General features: G+C 45.1%; 1 protein-coding gene and 1 pseudogene across 1 annotated transcript; one reads left to right on the top strand and one right to left on the bottom strand.

The window, feature by feature from the left end:
- Nucleotides 1-6146: 6146 nt before the first annotated feature.
- LOC136481799 (uncharacterized) lies at nt 6147-13565 on the top strand (annotated as a pseudogene).
- A 923-nt stretch (nt 13566-14488) lies between these two features.
- LOC136481798 (probable carboxylesterase 18) lies at nt 14489-16425 on the bottom strand. Its single transcript, XM_066479090.1, has one exon. It carries the CDS (start codon nt 16232-16234, stop codon nt 15173-15175), a length of 1062 nt encoding a protein of 353 aa, XP_066335187.1. The 5' UTR covers nt 16235-16425; the 3' UTR covers nt 14489-15172.
- Between the last annotated feature and the right edge of the window lie 1972 nt (nt 16426-18397).

Below are 18397 nucleotides of genomic sequence, written 5' to 3'. Positions count from 1 at the left end.
ACCCAGCGACGCAAAAAACTAGCAACTATGCAGTTACCAGTTAAGCTCAACTGCTGCAAAACCTTAACTCGGGCGAGTACAGGCTTGAGAGTAGCAGTTTCAGTAGCAAAAAGCTTATCCTTCCAAATAGGTAAAGCACTCGGAGTCACAGAAAGATCAAAAGAAAAAGAAGGAGCCAGTTTTGGGACATAAAACCATTTTTCAGCCCAATCTTTAACAGAATCAGAAAGAGTAAGAGAAGGAAAAATCACCCCCTGACGAGTTTGAATAAGGCAGCAACCAAAGAGGGGAGGATTCTTAGAATCAGAGAGCCGCATACGAAAGAAGTAGCGGAAAAGAAGAAGACAAGGTGGAATTCCAAGAAAAACTTCACAAAAATGTGTGAAAGCAGATAGAAAAAGAACCCCGTTTGGGTAAGATGATGAACTTGAATCTGATAAGATCCAAGAAACTCTAACAAGAAGTCAGACGGGGGATAACAGAGCCCTGCCCGCACAAAAGGAACAAAAAGAATAGACTGATCAGGAGAAGGAGACGGAATCAAATGCTCACCACGGGAAGAGAAATTAGAAAGAAATTTCTCCTGGATGAGCCTGTGGGCAACCAGCAAGTCTAGCTCTGCCTCCTACGTCGTCGACTTCGGGAACTGCTTCTGCATCTGCCTCATAGCCTTGAATTCGGGATTATCAATTTGCCTAAGAGTTTTCTCCTCATCAACAAACTCACCCTTGCCCTTGTTCGTCACCATCAATCGAAAGCAAGGGCCAGATGCAGTAGCAGCAGCAGCAAGAGATTTGAGGTGGCGGATGCAATGCTAGGGTTTTCTCAGCAATGAGGATTAAGGAATCTTTCACCACAAAGGCAAGTGGAGCAACAGTAACATGGCAGTCATTTTTATAAAGGGAAAAATACACGGCCCACGCGACCCAAGTGAAAACGGTCACCAAAAATTACCGTTACAGCAATAATTATAGTACGCACCAGAGAAGAGCAATGGTCCATTCACACCACAATGGCTATCAATCCGTTCACAAGAAAGTTATTGAGAAAATAATATACTACAAGTCGGGTACGTTTACACAGAGGCAACCAAAACAAAAAGAGCTCGGACACATCTCCAAACAAGTCGGACAACAACTCAGACAATATAATCTTTTATTCCTCTGATCAAGAAGATATTGGAATTACAACATAGTACAAGATCTAATAAATTCAACAAAGAAAGCAAAGGAGATCATTCTAAAGTGGTAGCAAAGAACCTAGTGGAATTTGAGGTTGCAACCCTCCGCAGGCAGATAGAGCAAGCATGGAAGCCACATCACAAGAACTCTTCTAACTGCCAACGTGAAAGTTATCAAATATAAAAAGCCAGGGGGTTGCTCAACCTCACATGGCAGCATATCTACGAATGAGGAAAGAATTGAAGAAGAATTTCCTACTCAAGGCAGAACCACAACCAACAAAGAAGGAAAGCTACATCTGTACCATGAGATCAGGAAAAACACGCTCCTGAGAGCTACTTTACTCAGATAAGTCAAGAAACAACCTGGTTTGATCAAAAAAGAACCCCGATGAGGTACGGCAAGAACCAAGACAAGCTTAGAAAGAACCTAGATTGATCAAAAAAGAACCCCGACAAGGTGCGGCAAGAACCAAGACAAGCTTAGAAAGAACCCGGATTGATCAGAAAAGAACCCCAACAAGGAGAGACAGAGATCAAGTCAAGATCAGAAAGAACCCATATTGAAGAAAAACAACCCAGACAAGTTGGGAACAAAAATCAAGACAGAAAAGAACCTAGAGTGATCAGAAAACAACTTGGATGAGGTACATACAAGTTCAGAAAGAACCTGGACGAAGTGCAAACAACCTGGAAGAGGTACATCAAGAACCAGAGAAGTCTAGAAACGACCTGGATGAATAAAAACAACTCAGAAGAATATCATGGCTTAGTCAAACACTAAGCTCGGGAGTTCAGCATTTGCTTCAACTACGCCCAGGGGCTCAGATTTAAAGACAAAGGACCAAGAATACAAGAACTCAAGACTACAACAAACAACAACACATCAAGACCCTTCATCCAATTTCTTTTCGAAAGAAAAGAACCCGGAGAAGGCTCGGGGGTTGCAAGTACCCACCACAGAAAAGTACATTTTTAATTTTTTGACCCTCTAGCTTTTTGTACCAAAAAACAAGAGGCTCGGGGGCTACACTAGAAAAGAACTCGGAGGACATCAAGATAGAAAGACCCTCTAGCTTTTTGTGCCAAACAGCTGAGGCTCGGGGACTGCACTCACTGAGTGCACTTTTTTCAGCAAAAGTGCACATCAATCAGAAGAAGAATCAAAGAAGATCATCTCAAGATTTCACTTCAAGAAGAACCCGGATCAAGTCTACAACAACTCGGCCCTTGAAGTTCAATCATAAAATGCTCGGGGGCTTGTCAATGGGGAACCCTACGAGCCCCCCATAGATTGTACTATAGGGAAGTGGGCCTTGGTAACAAGGCCCATAGCCCAATCGCCAAGAAGAGCACAGAGCAAAGCAACGTGCAAGACCAAAACTCCAATTCGGACTATACAAGGAAAGGCACCCGAAGCATAGCTTAGGACTCTGACCTTGTATCCGAGTAGAACACAAACAACTCCTCTCAGCACCTGGACTATAAAGGGCTGGTGAATCCCTTGTAAACTGAACAGAACACACCCAATACTCAAAGCAATACGACGCAAACAGGCTAACGCCGAACTGGACGTAAGGTTATTACTCGACCAAGTCAAGGGCCTGAACTAGTATAAATCGTGAGTCTCTTTGCGTAACCGCCGAGTTCCACTATTCGCCGAATCCCGAACAGCTGTCCCGGGTACCCCCGTGGTAGGTTATCGGTGGTAAAACATCGACAAGCGTAATCATATTATAGAGTTGCAGTTACCATTGATTAATTGCATCTCTGGGTTGCATCCATGAATATCATATTAGGAACAATGATGGATCGTGAAGATGACCGAAGTAGCAGAAAAGATGGTGCATAATGATCATGTCACCATGATGGAATGCTAACTTTTGGTTATATCTTACCCAAGCAAGCCCCGGTGCATAACCCCTATTATTCTGCACTTTATTTTATGCTTGTGCATTAAGTTTAAGGAGTTGAATAAAACCCACTTGCATATATATATCCTTATCCTATGAGTCTTACTGGTATGATAGGATCATATAGATTGCTATGCTATAGGACTCCGTAGAAGTCGAGTGATTGCCTGTCACTCGCGAGACATAGGAAAAATATTATTGTTGTTATTATATTACTATCACATGGAATATATATAAATGATAATTAGAGACTGGGTGGAATGGTATTTTGGATCTGGACTTGGTTAGGCATTTGAGCAAGGCTCGGATTGCAATTGTTCCACCTATGTCGATTAAGGACCGGCCGTTGCATTGGATTTTAGTCAGGTCATAGACTTATTATCTTGAGCACATACTTGTTTATGGGAGCAGGGAAGGCTCATTGCTCTCTTGTCGTGGGTTCTGGCTCTTTCCAGACCGACTGATTGGAGGCGGGGATAGTGGAGGTCTAAGCACCACACTGAGTCTAGGACTCAGGTGTGGGGGCTTGGAGTCCAAGTTTGGATGGGGACCTGGACCCCTTGACAGGAGAGTGGTGGGTTGGTCCTACTTGTTCCTAGGGTACAAGCGGGGCGTGTGTTTTGGGGCACCCAGCTGGGCACATTGATTCATGAATCGCCAGGTAATTCGGTACGACTTGTCTATGATCTAGCACCATAGTAAGAACTAGAAGATGAAAGATGGTAAAATGGTCCTGATTGCTTACCACCTGCTTGAAAGTAGCATAGGTGCTTGCATAGAATGATTAATTAATGAACTAACGATGACTGCTAATAAAATTGAATATAAGGATGCATGTTTAGTAATGCTCCTACAGATGCAATAAACTCACAAGCCAGACAACCTTCTATATTCTTGGAGTCTTTTCTTTTCTCCTGACAGATAAGTCTTGCGGAGTACAATCGAGATTTGTTCTACCCTGTTGCAGGTGATAGGAACATGTGGAGCTGACACTTGTGTGTGGAAACCTCCTGATGGGCTCAGCGAGGATTTCCTTAACGTTACAGACATAGTTTATTTGAAACTTCCACCTAAAATATTTTACAATGGAAAACTTATAACCTGTTATGATGTATATAACAGATCATCATGTTAATGTTTAACTTGTCATTAAATGATTTTGTTTCCACTGAAACTCTGATAACATGGTATTTTCCATTGTTATAAACAATGAATATTATACTCTGATGTTGCATGGAAAGTGATGTAAGAAATGACGTAAGAATGTTGTAAGCTTTATTCTCTCATTTGTGATCCTGATGAAAAAATGTGGGTTTTTGGGTTCTCCCTTGGGGTGTCCTCGATGGAACCGCATAATTTAGTGTCCTCCCTTGAGTAATTAGTGTCTAATGGAGGACAAGTACTCCTAAAAGGCATTAGATTAGATGGTTCTACCATAATACAAGTAGATTGACCTCAAACCCTAGAAATCACCTCAACAACAATGTGATTGACAAGTATGTAAAACAAGCACACGGTGACACAAGGATTTATCCTGTGGTTCAGCTCACCACTAAGGCTTGCCTAAGTCCACATTGTTGAGGTTAGCCACTAAGGCTTGGAGCTTTGCAACCCTTCCTCGTTCTGAAGTCAAGAGAGTTAACTCTTGAGATGAGGGGTGAGTTTACTAGCTTTAAGAGATGGTTACAAACCTCCCGGAGCTACCACACAAGTTGGCAAGTTCCATGGGCGACGCTCTAGCCGGCTAGGAGCAAGCTCCAAGAGTAACAAACACAATCCACCGACTAAAACATGAACCAAGTGCTCTTAGAGTTTGGAAATCAGTGGATCTGCTCTCTAATCGAGTTTTAGAGCCTTTTCTCTCAAGGATTGATGGGAAAATCATAAAGGAATGCTTGGAAGCTCAAGGTCACCAATGGAGAAGAGAGAGAACAAGAAATGAGCAGCTGGGCATCGGTCTGCAAGGTAGAGGTGGAAGAAAAGCCGTTGGATAGGAGTGTGAGAGGTATAAATACCCCTCATCCCAATGGTCAGTTAAGTCATGGCAGTGCCACTCAATGGCAATGGCTGTCTTGGCTGAGCAAGTAAGGATGTATGTGTATAAGATTTAGCACTTGGTTGCACACTTTAGCAACTTTATTATGTCCCCCTTTATAGTACAACATTCCTATACTCAAATTCGAAATATAAAAGAGTTTAAACCTCATTTGAGTTTGATGACATCATTATTTGTAATTGGAGGCTCCTCTATTTCGTATAAAATCCTCGATTGTAAATTCCCTGCTTGTCATCTCGATAAATCTCATTAGTCCTCTAATTATGTGGTCACTATCACCAAAACCCATAATTAGGGCTTGATTGCACTTTCACAGTACATGCTTTCTTCTGATGTTGTTTTGTTTCTCATGAACCATTGGTTAAATACTCATGATGTCCAAAAGTGTCTTTGTCTAGTGAAAAGCTTGCAAGTAGTGGTGGCTAGATAAGGATGAGGTGGAGGATATATCTAAAAAGCTTTAAAGATTTATAAGTTATTGTGTATGCCACGCACATAAATGCACTATGGCGTTTAAGACACTCCAAGGTTGTGATGATAGACCATTAACAAACCCAAAAGAAATCCATTAGGGACCATCAAACTTTTCTCTGATTCGTTCTGAAATGTGTACATTTGTCCGTTACCTTAAAGTCCCCTTGAAATCCTCTATATAAACCACCAAGGCCACTATTCCTCTTGTATTAATCATCAGTTGTTTGATCAACAATTTCAAGTAGAAGTTCATAGAAGCTTGAGTAAGGTAATAAGTCTATCTTGTTATTCCGTAAGTTAATTCACTAATGGAGAGGGTGATGGCATGATTTGTTTTTTAGGATTGTTTTCTTTATTTAGGAAGTAATAACCCCTTTGTTGTGCTCATCTAATTTTGTATAGTTTTTACAAAAGGTCATGCATGCTATTGATTATGTTAATTTTTAGCATTATATTACGAATTAGATAGTACCTAATTCACTATATGTGCATGGAATCAATTTGAACATATAGATCTTTAGCAATGTCAAATGGATCAGAAGAAAGAAGTGAGCATGCACAGGAGTTGCATGGATCACCGTCAACACCTTTGATGACACCACAGGAACAAGCAATTGATGAGTTTTGGAGAAGACAAGAGGACATTGACAATGTAAGGAAAATGGACCCTTGGCCCATTTACTTTGGATTTTGGTGTTTGATGACCAACACAACCAAATTGGACTAATGAATTTTCAAGTGTTTGTTTTGTAGTCCAACAGGGTGCAAGAAGTGTCTTGGACGAAGGCGACGTGATGATCCGATGATCAACACCTTAAGCAAGACCTTAGGAGCACAAGAAAAGACCCAAGATATCAAGCAAAGTCCAAGCATGAAGATAGGAACCAAGCCGTATGCAAGATCGCGAAGAAACGAGCTCGCAGAGGCGACCAGACGCTGGACCGGACGCTGGAAGCGCGACCGGACGCTGGACCGGTGGCTCAGCAGACAGACGACCGGACGCTGGCGGCAACCGACCGGATGCAGGGCATCAGCGTCCGATCGAGTACAGAGAGGTTCCAGGCGCGTGAAACTGCGACCAGACGCGTCCGGTGGCAGGCGACCGGACGTTGGAAGCGTCCGATCGGTAGTTCGCGGCTGCAACGGTCGGGATGACCGGATGTGTCCGGTCAGGACGATTCAGTGTCCGGTCAGTAGCAGAATTGCGGGAGTTCGACCCCAACGGCTACTTTCTCAGTGGGGCTTATAAATACAACCCCCAACCGGCCATTTGGCTAGTGTGGAGCTGAAGAAACATACCAAGGATGTTGATACACCATTTTAGTGATCTCCACTTGCATAGTGCTTAGTGTTTCATCAGGTGATTAGCATAGGTGCTTTGCGAAGTGCTTAGGTTGATTAGACCACCGCTTATGCGCTTGCACTAGGTGTATGCCTAGTGTTTAGTAAGGTTTGCATACCTCTTGCCACCCCGTGCTTGTGAGCACAAGAGTAGTACATCGGAGGGGCTTGAAGTCTTGTAAGATAGCACCAACCGCGTTTGTGGTGCGGCCGCCACCGTGTACCGAAGGGAACAAGGCCCACGGCGTTTCGGCCGAAAGCTTGATAGTGAAGACGGCGGGGAGCATCCGGGAGAGGCTTGCCGGAAGGCACATCGGATACCCACTTGCGCATGGGGAAGGCCCGAGGCTATCCACGGAGTTACCCGACCGGGAGCTTGGCCCTTGCGTGGGATTCCTTGCGAGGGGCTCCAACGAGGACTAGGGGGAAGCTTGCGCGCTTCTCGATACCTCGGTAAAAATACCGGAGTCGTCGATGAGAGTTTGCATATCTCTACCTTGCTCTTTAAGCTTCCGCATTTACATTGATTACTTTACTACGTTTGTGGTAGAGATAGCTACACACTAGCAAAACCATAGTTTCACATCTAGATAGTTTATCTATTGCATAGGTTTTGCTAGGGTTGGAAAAAGAGGCCATAGTTTAGAGTTAGAATTTTTAAAGTTGCCTAATTCACCCCCCCCCCCTCTTAGGCGTCACAGTCCCTACAAGTGGTATCAGAGACAGGTTGGCTCATATTTGGACCTTTGGCTTAACCACCATTGAGCCGACGCTATTTTAGAGTGGTTGGGATGGATACCGCTAGGCCTCCACAATTTGACGGCACTAACTTCCTTTATTATAAGGCTAGAATGGCTTGCCATCTTGAGGCGGTTGATTTAGGTGTATGGAGAGTCACTCATGACGGGATGAAACCCATTAAGAATTCCGAAAACCCCACGAAGAGTGATGAAAAAGAATTGCATTTCAATGCTAGAGCTAAAAATTGCTTGTTTGAATCATTAAGTATGGATGTTTTTAACCAAGTGTTCACTTTAAATACCGCACATGAAATTTGGTTAAAACTCCAAGAGATCCATGACGGCACAAGTAATGTCCGTGAGCAAAAATATTGTCTAGCTAAACAAAATTATGATTCCTTTACCATGAATGATAATGAGCTTGTTCGTGATATGTATTCTCGTTTGAATCTAACTACCAATGAGCTCCATTCAATAGGACTATTAAAGCTAGATGATGCGGACATCGTGAGGAAGATCATCTCCATGCTACCACAAAAGAAATATGCAAGCATCATCACCATCCTTCACAACATGGAGGACTTGAGCAACATGACCCCGGGCATAGTCATTGGCAAATTAGTGGCATTTGAAATGTCACGTAAGATGGGTCAAGAAGAAGCCTCTTCATCGAGCAAAGGCAAAGCTCTCGCATGTAGCGAGAAAAAGAAGATGAAGGGCAAGAAAGTTGAGTCAAGCTCAAGCTCAAGCTCCTCAAGTGAAGAAGAAGATGATGAGGATGATGATGATGAAGAAGAAGAATCAAGTGATGATCAATCTTCCTCCTCCACCTCCGACCTTGATGAAGAATCAATCAAACTTATCAACAAGGTGGAGAAGATGATCCAAAAGCTCAATGTCAAGGGTGTGCCCATCCAAATCCAAGACCTCGTTTTCACCAATCAAAGAAACGAGCAAAGAAAGAGAGGATGCTATGGATGTGGCGAGGTGGGGCACTTTGTGGAAGTTTGTCCAAACAAGCCCACACCCAAGACAAAGAAGAAGGTGTGCAAGAACAAAGCCCTCACATCAATAAGATCATGGGATGATTCTTCAAGTGAAGAAGACCATCACAAGAGGCGAGGGCGCAAGCACTCATCATCTAGCTCTTCACATATGTGCCTTATGGCATGAGGTAACGAAAGCTCTTCCTCTAGTGAGAGTGATAGTGATGATGATATACCTTCTTATCATGAGATTGTGCAACAAAATCTTAAATATGCTAAAGTTTGCACTAGTCAACAAAATAAGCTCAAAAGTTTAAAAGAAAAGCTAGATAGTTCACAAGAAGCATACAAAACTTTGCTTGAACAATATGAGAACTTTGCTAATCTCAATGTTGAACTATCTACTAAAATTGAGCAACTTAAGACTAGTGCAACATCAAATGAATGCACAATCAATGATGAGCAACTTGCAAAGAAAAATGAAAAATTAAAAGAAAAGTTAGCTAGTTCACAAGATGCTTATAAAAGTTTGCTTGCTAAAATGGAAACCATGTGCAAACATTGTGATGAGCTAACTAATAAAGTTGCTAATCTTGAAGCCGTTAATTCAACCCTCACCAAGGCATCTAAAAAAAATTCCTCGGTTAACATGTCAAAAACGGATGTCTCTACTTCTTGTGATGACTTATGTTTAGACTCACCTCTATGCAACCAAGCTTGTGTTGAGAAAGTTGTTGTAGATACATGCACACAAGAGGTTGCAAAGGAAAATGAGCAACTCAAGCAAAAAGTAGCTCACCTCACCAAGGACTTGACTCAAGTAAAAGGCAAGGCGAAGCAAACTCAACTTCATCAAGATAACACCGTCAAGGGAGTGAAGAAGCTTGATGAAGGACAAACCGTGGTTTGCTACGTGTGCCACAAGGAAGGCCACAAGTCCTATGAGTGCAAGGTGAAGAATGGGGGAGGAGCAAAGGAGGAGAAAAAGCAAACAAGCAAGTTCTCCAACACCTACACCAACAAGGTGGACAAGAAGGCCTCCACACCTTATCTCTTGAAGAAGAAGAAAAATGACAAGGTGGTGGCCATCAAGGTGAACAAGCAAGCCAACAATGGGGTCAAACGCTTTTGGATGCCAAAGGAGATCATCTCAAACATGAAGAGCACCAAGAAGGTTTGGATCCCGAAAGGGAAGTGAAAAGTCCGTTGGGCTTCGGGGAATTTGGAGACTTGGCAAAGTATGGGTGCATTTCATGGGGTGCATCATGATGGACAAAATCATTGCCAAGTGGGTTAGTGAATACTATGGACCTAAATTCTCCTTCCCATGTTGGGTAACTAGATGTTATTACTTTTTAATTGGTACATCTTGCAATTAGATTTTCCTACAATTGGTATCTTTAAGCATCTAGTTACTCTTTATGCCTAGGTTTGCGTTTGCATGCTTATATCTTTTGTCATGCATACACTAGGTATATCTTATGGTAGGCTTGCTCGGTCTCTTTTTTAACCCTTGGAGCAAACCTACATGGTTTAAAATTGCCTAGAAGCACGGCACATAGCTTGTCTTACTTTTGCTTATCTAATATGTGCCAAAGTCCAAATTGTAGATAATCTCTCCCGAATATCATTTTTGAAAATGAGTCTCACATTCATGAGATGTCATCTTTCAAGTGGTATTTTGATTCTAAAATCAATGTGCACGATTCCTACAAAGTATTCTACATTTGTGTGTATAAATTTAGGGGGAGGATTACTCTATAAATTGGATGCCTTGAGACTAACACCTTTTCAAGCTTATCATGTGTGTAGTAGTCTCATTGCAAGGAAAATGGAGTCCCTGGAGCTAAGCATCATTCTTCCATTGGCATCATCATGTTGATTTCATTTCATATTTATATGCTTTCTCCATGCATTATATAGATTAAACGCTCTTGTGCAATAAATTGCTAATTATGCATATGCTTTGCCTTCTACCATATGTATGCATACTTTTAGGGGGAGCTTAGTCTATATAATATGAGAGTCAAAATTTGTGATCTATTTCTTTCTACATTCAAAGGATCACAAAGTTTGACCCTCCCTTATGCCACTAATGTCTTCCTTTTCGGTGTTTGATTCCAAAGGGGGAGAATTTAGAGGACCAAAGGCAAGCATTAAAATAAGGTGTAATGGTCCAAAAAAGGGAGGACAGTGGATTATGGATTGCCTATGTATTGAAAAAATTTATAGGAAGCAAGGCTTAAATCCATAATGCCACATGGGGATATTTGCAAGGGCAAGATGGTCTTCAATTGGTATCTAAGTAGGATATTCTAGCATCATATAACCTTGCCCTTTGCATTGCATCCTAGCAAGTAGATAGTTTTTGCAAGGGCAAGATGGTCTTCAATTGATATCTAAGTAGGATATTCTAGCATCATATAACCTTGCCCTTTGCATTGCATCCTAGCAAGTAGATAGGGCAAGATGGTCTTCAATTGGTATCTAAGTAGGATATTCTAGCATCATATAACTTTGCCCTTTGCATTGCATCCTAGCAAGTAGATAGTTTTTGCAAGGGCAAGATGGTCTTCAATTGGTATCTAAGTAGGATATTCTAGCATCATATAACCTTGCCCTTTGCATTGCATCCTAGCAAGTAGATAGTTTTTAAATTTAAAACTTTTTATTATTTGCTTGCTTTGGTCGTGTTGGCATCAATCATCAAAAAGGGGGAGATTGTAAGGAAAATGGACCCTTGGCCCATTTACTTTGGATTTTGGTGTTTGATGACCAACACAACCAAATTGGACTAATGAATTTTCAAGTGTTTGTTTTGTAGTCCAACAGAGTGCAAGAAGTGACTTGGACGAAGGCGACGTGATGATCCGATGATCAACACCTTAAGCAAGACCTTAGGAGCACAAGAAAAGACCCAAGATATCAAGCAAAGTCCAAGCATGAAGATAGGAACCAAGCCGTATGCAAGATCGCGAAGAAACGAGCTCGCAGAGGCGACCGGACGCTGGACCGGACGCTGGAAGCGCGACCGGACGCTGGACCGGTGGCTCAGCAGACAGGCGACCGGACGCTAGACCGGACGCTGGCGGCAACCGACCGGACGTAGGGCATCAGCGTCCGATCGAGTACAGAGAGGTTCCAGGCGCGCAAAACTGTGACTGAATGCGTCCGGTGGCAGGCGACCGGACGCTGGAAGCGTCCGATCGGTAGTTCGCGGCTGCAACGGTCGGGATGACCGGACGCGTCCAGTCAGGACGATTCAGCGTCTGGTCAGTAGCAGAATTGCGGGAGTTCGACCCCAACGGCTACTTTCTCAGTGGGGCTTATAAATACAACCCCCAACCGGCCATTTGGCTAGTGTGGAGCTGAAGAAACATACCAAGGGTGTTGATACATCATTTTAGTGATCTCCACTTGCATAGTGCTTAGTGTTTCATCAGGTGATTAGTGTAGGTGCTTTGCGAAGTGCTTAGGTTGATTAGACCACCGCTTATGCGCTTGCTCTAGGTGTATGCCTAGTGTTTAGTGAGGTTTGCATACCTCTTGCCACCCCGTGCTTGCGAGCACAAGAGTAGTACATCGGAGGGGCTTTAAGTCTTGCGAGATCGCACCAACCGCGTTTGTGGTGCGGCCGCCACCGTGTACCGAAGGGAACAAGGCCCGTGGCGTTTCGGCCGAAAGTTTGATAGTGAAGACGGCGGGGAGCATCCGGGAGAGGCTTACCGGAAGGCACATCGGATACCCACTTGCGCGTGGGGAAGGCCCGAGGCTATCCACGGAGTTACCCGACCGGGAGCTTGGCCCTTGCGTGGGATTCCTTACGAGGGGCTCCAACGAGGACTAGAGGGAAGCTTACGCGCTTCTCGATACCTCGGTAAAAATACTGGAGTCGTCGACGGGAGTTTGCATATCTCTACCTTGCTCTTTAAGCTTCCGCATTTACATTGATTACTTTACTACGTTTGCGGTAGAGATAGCTACACACTAGCAAAACCATAGTTTCACATCTAGATAGTTTATCTATTGCATAGGTTTTGCTATGGTTGGAAAAAGAGGCCATAGTTTAGAGTTAGAATTTTTAAAGTTGCCTAATTCAACCCCCCCTCTTAGGCGTCACGGTCCCTACAGACAATTTAATGAACTTCAACTATCACAATTTACCCATGGCCAATATTGAAGAAATCATTAGAGCCAATCTTGGTAGTGTCATGACATCATCTGACACTCCACCATTCGTGACAAAGCTATGTGAGCTATTTATCCAAGAACTGGCAATCCGTGCTTGGATGTGTGCCTCATCCCATGGCCGCTTCACCATACTTGAATCTGATATCACAGAGGCCATTAATTCTACCAAGCCTTATATTTTCCTCAATGGTGTTCTCCAAAGGCATGGGACAAATCATGATCAGGAATCTGCATCCAGCAATGCGTCCCCAACTACTACAGGTTCATAAGATAGCTTAAGAAACTCCATTTTTCTCCATTACCATAACTCATTTAACACAGAATGTTCAACATCCTTTTTTTTTCAGGAAACACAATTTCTTGCAGCAAGCTATGAAAGTACCAAAACTGCCACACCAACCACAGTGACTCCTCTAGTGGGCCAAGGAAAAGTTGTTGATGATCAACAAAATATTGTTGTGCAGAAATGCCCTCAGAATTATGATTGTACAAGTGGTAGCAACATCCATTCTACTAAGGATATGGTGGTTTCTGAGTCTACATTGCACAAATTAGTGGAAGGACTCACAGTTTCCTGAAGACAACCATGTTTTTGCAATTAGCCCTGCACTGGAGATACAGAATGATGAAGATCTTAGTAACATATCTACCACCTCAAGTGGTAGCACTAAAGAAACCAAATAAAATACAAGCTGGTCGTTTATCAATTGTATCATCAAGTGCTCTAATGAATGATATGGTGGGAGCATGAACTATGTATGCATGTCCTACATATAGAAATAAATTATGGGAAACATTGTCTTGAGTTTTGTGTAAGTGGACTTTACTTGTATTTCCATCCACATTTATTAACTTTAACCTGTAAAGGTTGCCTCTTCTATTTAATCCAATAGTCATACATATTCCACTTGATGCATCAAAATATCAATCAAAGCATCCAAACATAGCCAGTTAGCTAACAAAAAGTTATTAGGTCGCTTCCTCTAGCTAGTAGCAAATAATTATCTATATAGATCTATAGTTGTCTAAACGGATGGCATGGCATGGACCAACACGCACCCGGCGAGGCGCAGTAGGGCTTGGTTGAGCCCACATGACACAGTTGAGTTATCAGGCCATCTCATTCCTACCATCCTAGGCATGGCAAGGTAGAGCCTTTACATGTGTCATGTGTGTCAGCTTAGCAAGCCTATGAAGCCCGATGGCATGACAAAGCCTCAGAGTTGGAGACCATGGCTGGCCGGCCATAGCCCATAGATGAAGATATGTCGAAGGTGAGGCAATGACAGTCGACAGCCAAGGACATCTGGGCTACCATGCCCTCGAGGGAGAGATGGATTTCAAGGAGATAAGGAAGTTGGGTTTGGTGCGGAGGCGTCAAATCCAGCTATGGAGGACCTAGATCCACCACCGTTGATGGTGGTCACGGTTGTTCCACCATTTGTTGCCAATTTAATCCTCCATGCACACGTATTCTTGTTTATGCACATATTGACCTTGTTTTCCAAATATGCCTGTACTATTTCTATGCATATTCATGTTTATATAAGAAATAAATATGACATAAATTGGACACTTGCGTAACACAAGTTGTGTTTATATGGAATTCTTTTTTTGGTCGGGTATAATTTGGACGGACACAATCCATACACTCCACACTCACACTACACACGCGTGCGCGTCCGTACACACACAAAGAAGAGATTGGGAGGCGATGTCGCCTGGGAACATGGGCTTAACTGCACACATGATAGAAGAGGCTCGTTAGTACAATGATGAGCTAATCATGGGCCTGGATCTGAGATCTCCGTGTATCCTCTAGCCCGAGGACGATCCACTAAGCCCACATGACATAAACACTTGGGTTTCAATAGTCAAGCCGGAGAAGGACTCGTTACCCAAGAAAGCCTGGGCATCACTCCTGTAAAGCAGATCCAGACTCCGTTCGTTTAGGTTTGTTTGGCTTATAAGCTGTATTTTTTTAGCCAACAACCAAATCAACCAGCAATACTTTCAGTCATTGCTTATCAGCCAAACAAGCCTAAGTGAACAGGACAAAAGATGGTTATTCATAGGCCTGCTGCCACGTCGATGACAAGACAAAGACCATTTTCGATCGTCATCATGATCTCACACTAGTGCAACTGTGACGCGTCCCACACGGGTTTGCATGATGAGAACCACGTCACACTAGACACCACCGTCCCAGTCCACGTCACACTCAACACAATACCATATGCATCCACCTACCTAATCCTCTGCTCGCAGAAGCATCTCAGCGACAGATGCCATCACTTGCTGCTGCCGGCGACGATCTCCTTGATCCGTAGCATGAGGTCCCTGGACTCGGCGAACTCCGGGAACACGTAGAAGGCGTGGATGGCGTCGGGGTACTCGAGCACCCTGACCTCCTTCCCCTTGCCGTGCAGCGCGTCGCAGTATCGCCGCTGCCAGTCCTGCAGCGGGTCGTACCCGCCGATGACGACCGTGGCGGGCGGGAAGAAACCGGCGGCGGCGGCGGTGTCGATGCCCGCGGTGGCGCCCTCGGGCGACGACGCCTCGTGGTCGCGGTCGGCGCCGTGGGGCAGGAACGCGCGCCACATCCAGTCGGTGCGCGGCACGGAGACGATGGGCGCGCCCACGAGCCGCAGCTCCGCGGGCGTGCGCTCCTCGCCGCCGAAGAAGGGCTGGATGGCGATGAGGCTCGCGAAGGCGGACGGGTCCAACGCGTAGCGGCGGGCCACGTGGTGCGCGATGTTGCCGCCCGCGCTGTCCCCCGCGAGGAAGCACCGCGCGGCGTCGATCGGCGGGGCGCCGGGGCCGGGTACGTCGGGCCCGCCGTCGTCGAGGAAGCGGAGCGCCGCGAAGCCGTCGTCGTAGGCGGCGGGGAAGCGGTGCTCGGGCGAGCGGCGGTAGTCGACGGACAGCACGGCCGCGCCGGCGTGCCTGGCGATGCGGCGGCACGCGGCGTCGTAGGCCGGGGACGCCGCGGAGAGGTACGCGAAGCCGCCGCCGTGGAAGAACACGACGACGGGCACCGCCGCCGGGCGCTCCGCCTCCGCGTCGTCGTCCCCGGCGGCGGTTGGAGCGGCGCAGGGGTAGAAGAGGCGCGCGCGGAGGGGGACGGCCGGGTCGATGGTGACGTCCCGCGAGGCGACGCCGTTGCGCGGGGCCGCGCACGCCGCGACGCCCATGTCGAGCACGCCCAGCAGGCGGCGGTTTACGGTGCCGTCGGCGCGGCGCGTGGCGTCGGTGACGTACCCCGCGGCGAGCACGGAGAGCCGCGTCCGCCACGACATCGGCGGCGCCACCCTCCCCTTCGCCGGCGCCGGATCCGCCGCGGCTTCCCCCATGGCCGCCGCCTCGCCGTCCGCGCGGAGGAGTTCGTGTGGCGTTGGACTCCTCACTCCTCGAATCGAGCGGGACTGACAAGGCTGTTTGTCCACCCGTCGTCGTCCTCTTCCCTTCCCGTGTGTTTAAAACAAGCGAGACGGAGACACGATCTTGGTGTTGGGGTCCTGAAGGTGATGGGATCGCGGGACAGGGTCGTCGCGCATCCGGTACCTGGCGTGTGGAGCCCACCGGTGCGCGACGACCTGTCAGTCGCGTGGCCACGCACACACATCTGTCGTGATATTTACGAGGGACAGAAGGACTCGTGGCGGGGCCGAGGTGTCAGCGGGGAGACGCGCGCCTTCGCCGCCGGCAGCCCGGCAGCTAGCGGCGGATGCGGGTGGGTTCTGGTTGGCGGTGGGACGACGGGGACCGCGCGAGAGATGTGCTGGTGGCCGGTGGGGGAGAGCTTGTGTTTGCAGGAGAGAGTCCTGTGGCGGGAAGTGAAGGCACTGCAACTGCAACCACCAGCATCGAATGAGCCGTCGTGGCCGCGCACGGCGCGACGAGAACGGCCTGGCAGGAGGGGCGCGGAGTCCGTCGCCGGCAAGTTAATTGTACCTGCATGCAACTGCAACCGCACGGCATGGATGAGCAGGGAGCCGTGTTGGAGGCTTGCGTTTGCCGTCCTCTCGCCCGGTGTACTTCCAGAAGGTGCCGACGTCGGCGCCTAGAGGAAAAGGAAACTCTTCGGCCAACTTGGGCCCAGTTCCTAGGCCCGTTTATAATAATATCACCAGACCTGTCTCATGGATCGATTTGGTACGGGGCGTACAGCGTGCTTAGCTCAGCTCGGGCAGTTTTTTGCTGCCTGAGTGAGCCCCAACGTTGGCCGCAGGCCAGCTTTTCTTTCTGGTATTGGGTGGTTGTCAACCGACAATGAGTTTTGTTTTCGGCCCAGGCTCTTCACTACACATGAGCCGAAAAAAGAAATATCAAAAAGAAAAAAAAGTCAATTCTATATCTCTGTAATATTAGAGATTTATAGCTGCCTGATTTTATTTCTCACTCTAAAACTATCTTACGCCCTTCAACTCTTAGAACCATTCAAATTACCTTCATATCCTAGTTTAGAGTGGGTTTAATTGTTTAAAGGTGGTTTTAAACCTTTTTAGTTAAACAAAGGTAAATACTTGATAAGGTTTTTAAATTACATAAAACCCCTCTAAGTTTTTAAATTTTATTTTTTTCCTAGAGATAGATTGGGATACAGAAAAACATAATAAAAATACTTAAAGCTCGTGAAAGCATCTTTAGAAGTTTTTAAAAAATAGAGTCAGCTCTAGACAATGGAGAATAATATTTGGAAATACGTAAAATTCACAAAAATTTGTAATCAATGTATAAACATGTTCTGAATTTTGCATAAAAAATATGAGATGCCAATATGAATGCAACATGCATTAATTTCGAAGGCATTCATAAAGACATCACATATTTTTTTATGAATGCATTCTAACTATGGGATATACACCACATTCCAAAACATAAAGTCTCCTACCATGGACCTATGTGATATACACCACATTCCAACTACTTTTGTGTATCTTGTGTTGGATGCCACACCCACACGAGGACAATCTTAAAGTTGCGACAATTTCCTACTTTTGATAGATTCAATTTACTTTTGATAAAAAAAACTAAACAAGGTGGCATCCATATCACACATGCCACCTGTCATTTTTTCATAAAAATAAAAAAAGACAAATATTACGAAACCAAAACGAGTGCCTTGTGGGTTTCAAACTTAGGAGATATGAGCGAGTGCTTTAAAACAACTTAGAAACAAAGTGCTCGAATGCTATTTTTTCTTCACCCACCCTAGGCCTCCAATAAGCATCAACCTATATGTCAGAAATAAATGTCTTAACAAGATGTGATACATGGTTACAATTAAGATTAGAGAGATTATCTTCAAAATGGAAAAATATTGGATAAAATTTGATTGTTTAAAGCTATCGGCTATTTAAAAGATGAGCAAAACTAATAAACATACACTCAATGAAAGATAGATCGTTGGATAAAGCAAAATCTACCTTTTAATCGTTTTCCTCCTCTAGGTAACTAGATGGATACCTTATGATTTTAATACAATTAGACTATTTATATTTACTTATCTGAAT

This window comes from Miscanthus floridulus, chromosome 9 (assembly GCF_019320115.1).
Source record: "Miscanthus floridulus cultivar M001 chromosome 9, ASM1932011v1, whole genome shotgun sequence".
NCBI lineage: Eukaryota > Viridiplantae > Streptophyta > Magnoliopsida > Poales > Poaceae > Miscanthus > Miscanthus floridulus.
This window is presented reverse-complemented; position numbering and strand designations above follow the sequence as displayed.

Excerpts from the sequence above, each read along its gene's own strand:
- LOC136481798 (XM_066479090.1), bottom strand. The coding sequence starts at position 16,234 with ATGGGGGAAGCCGCGGCGGATCCGGCGCCGGCGAAGGGGAGGGTGGCG.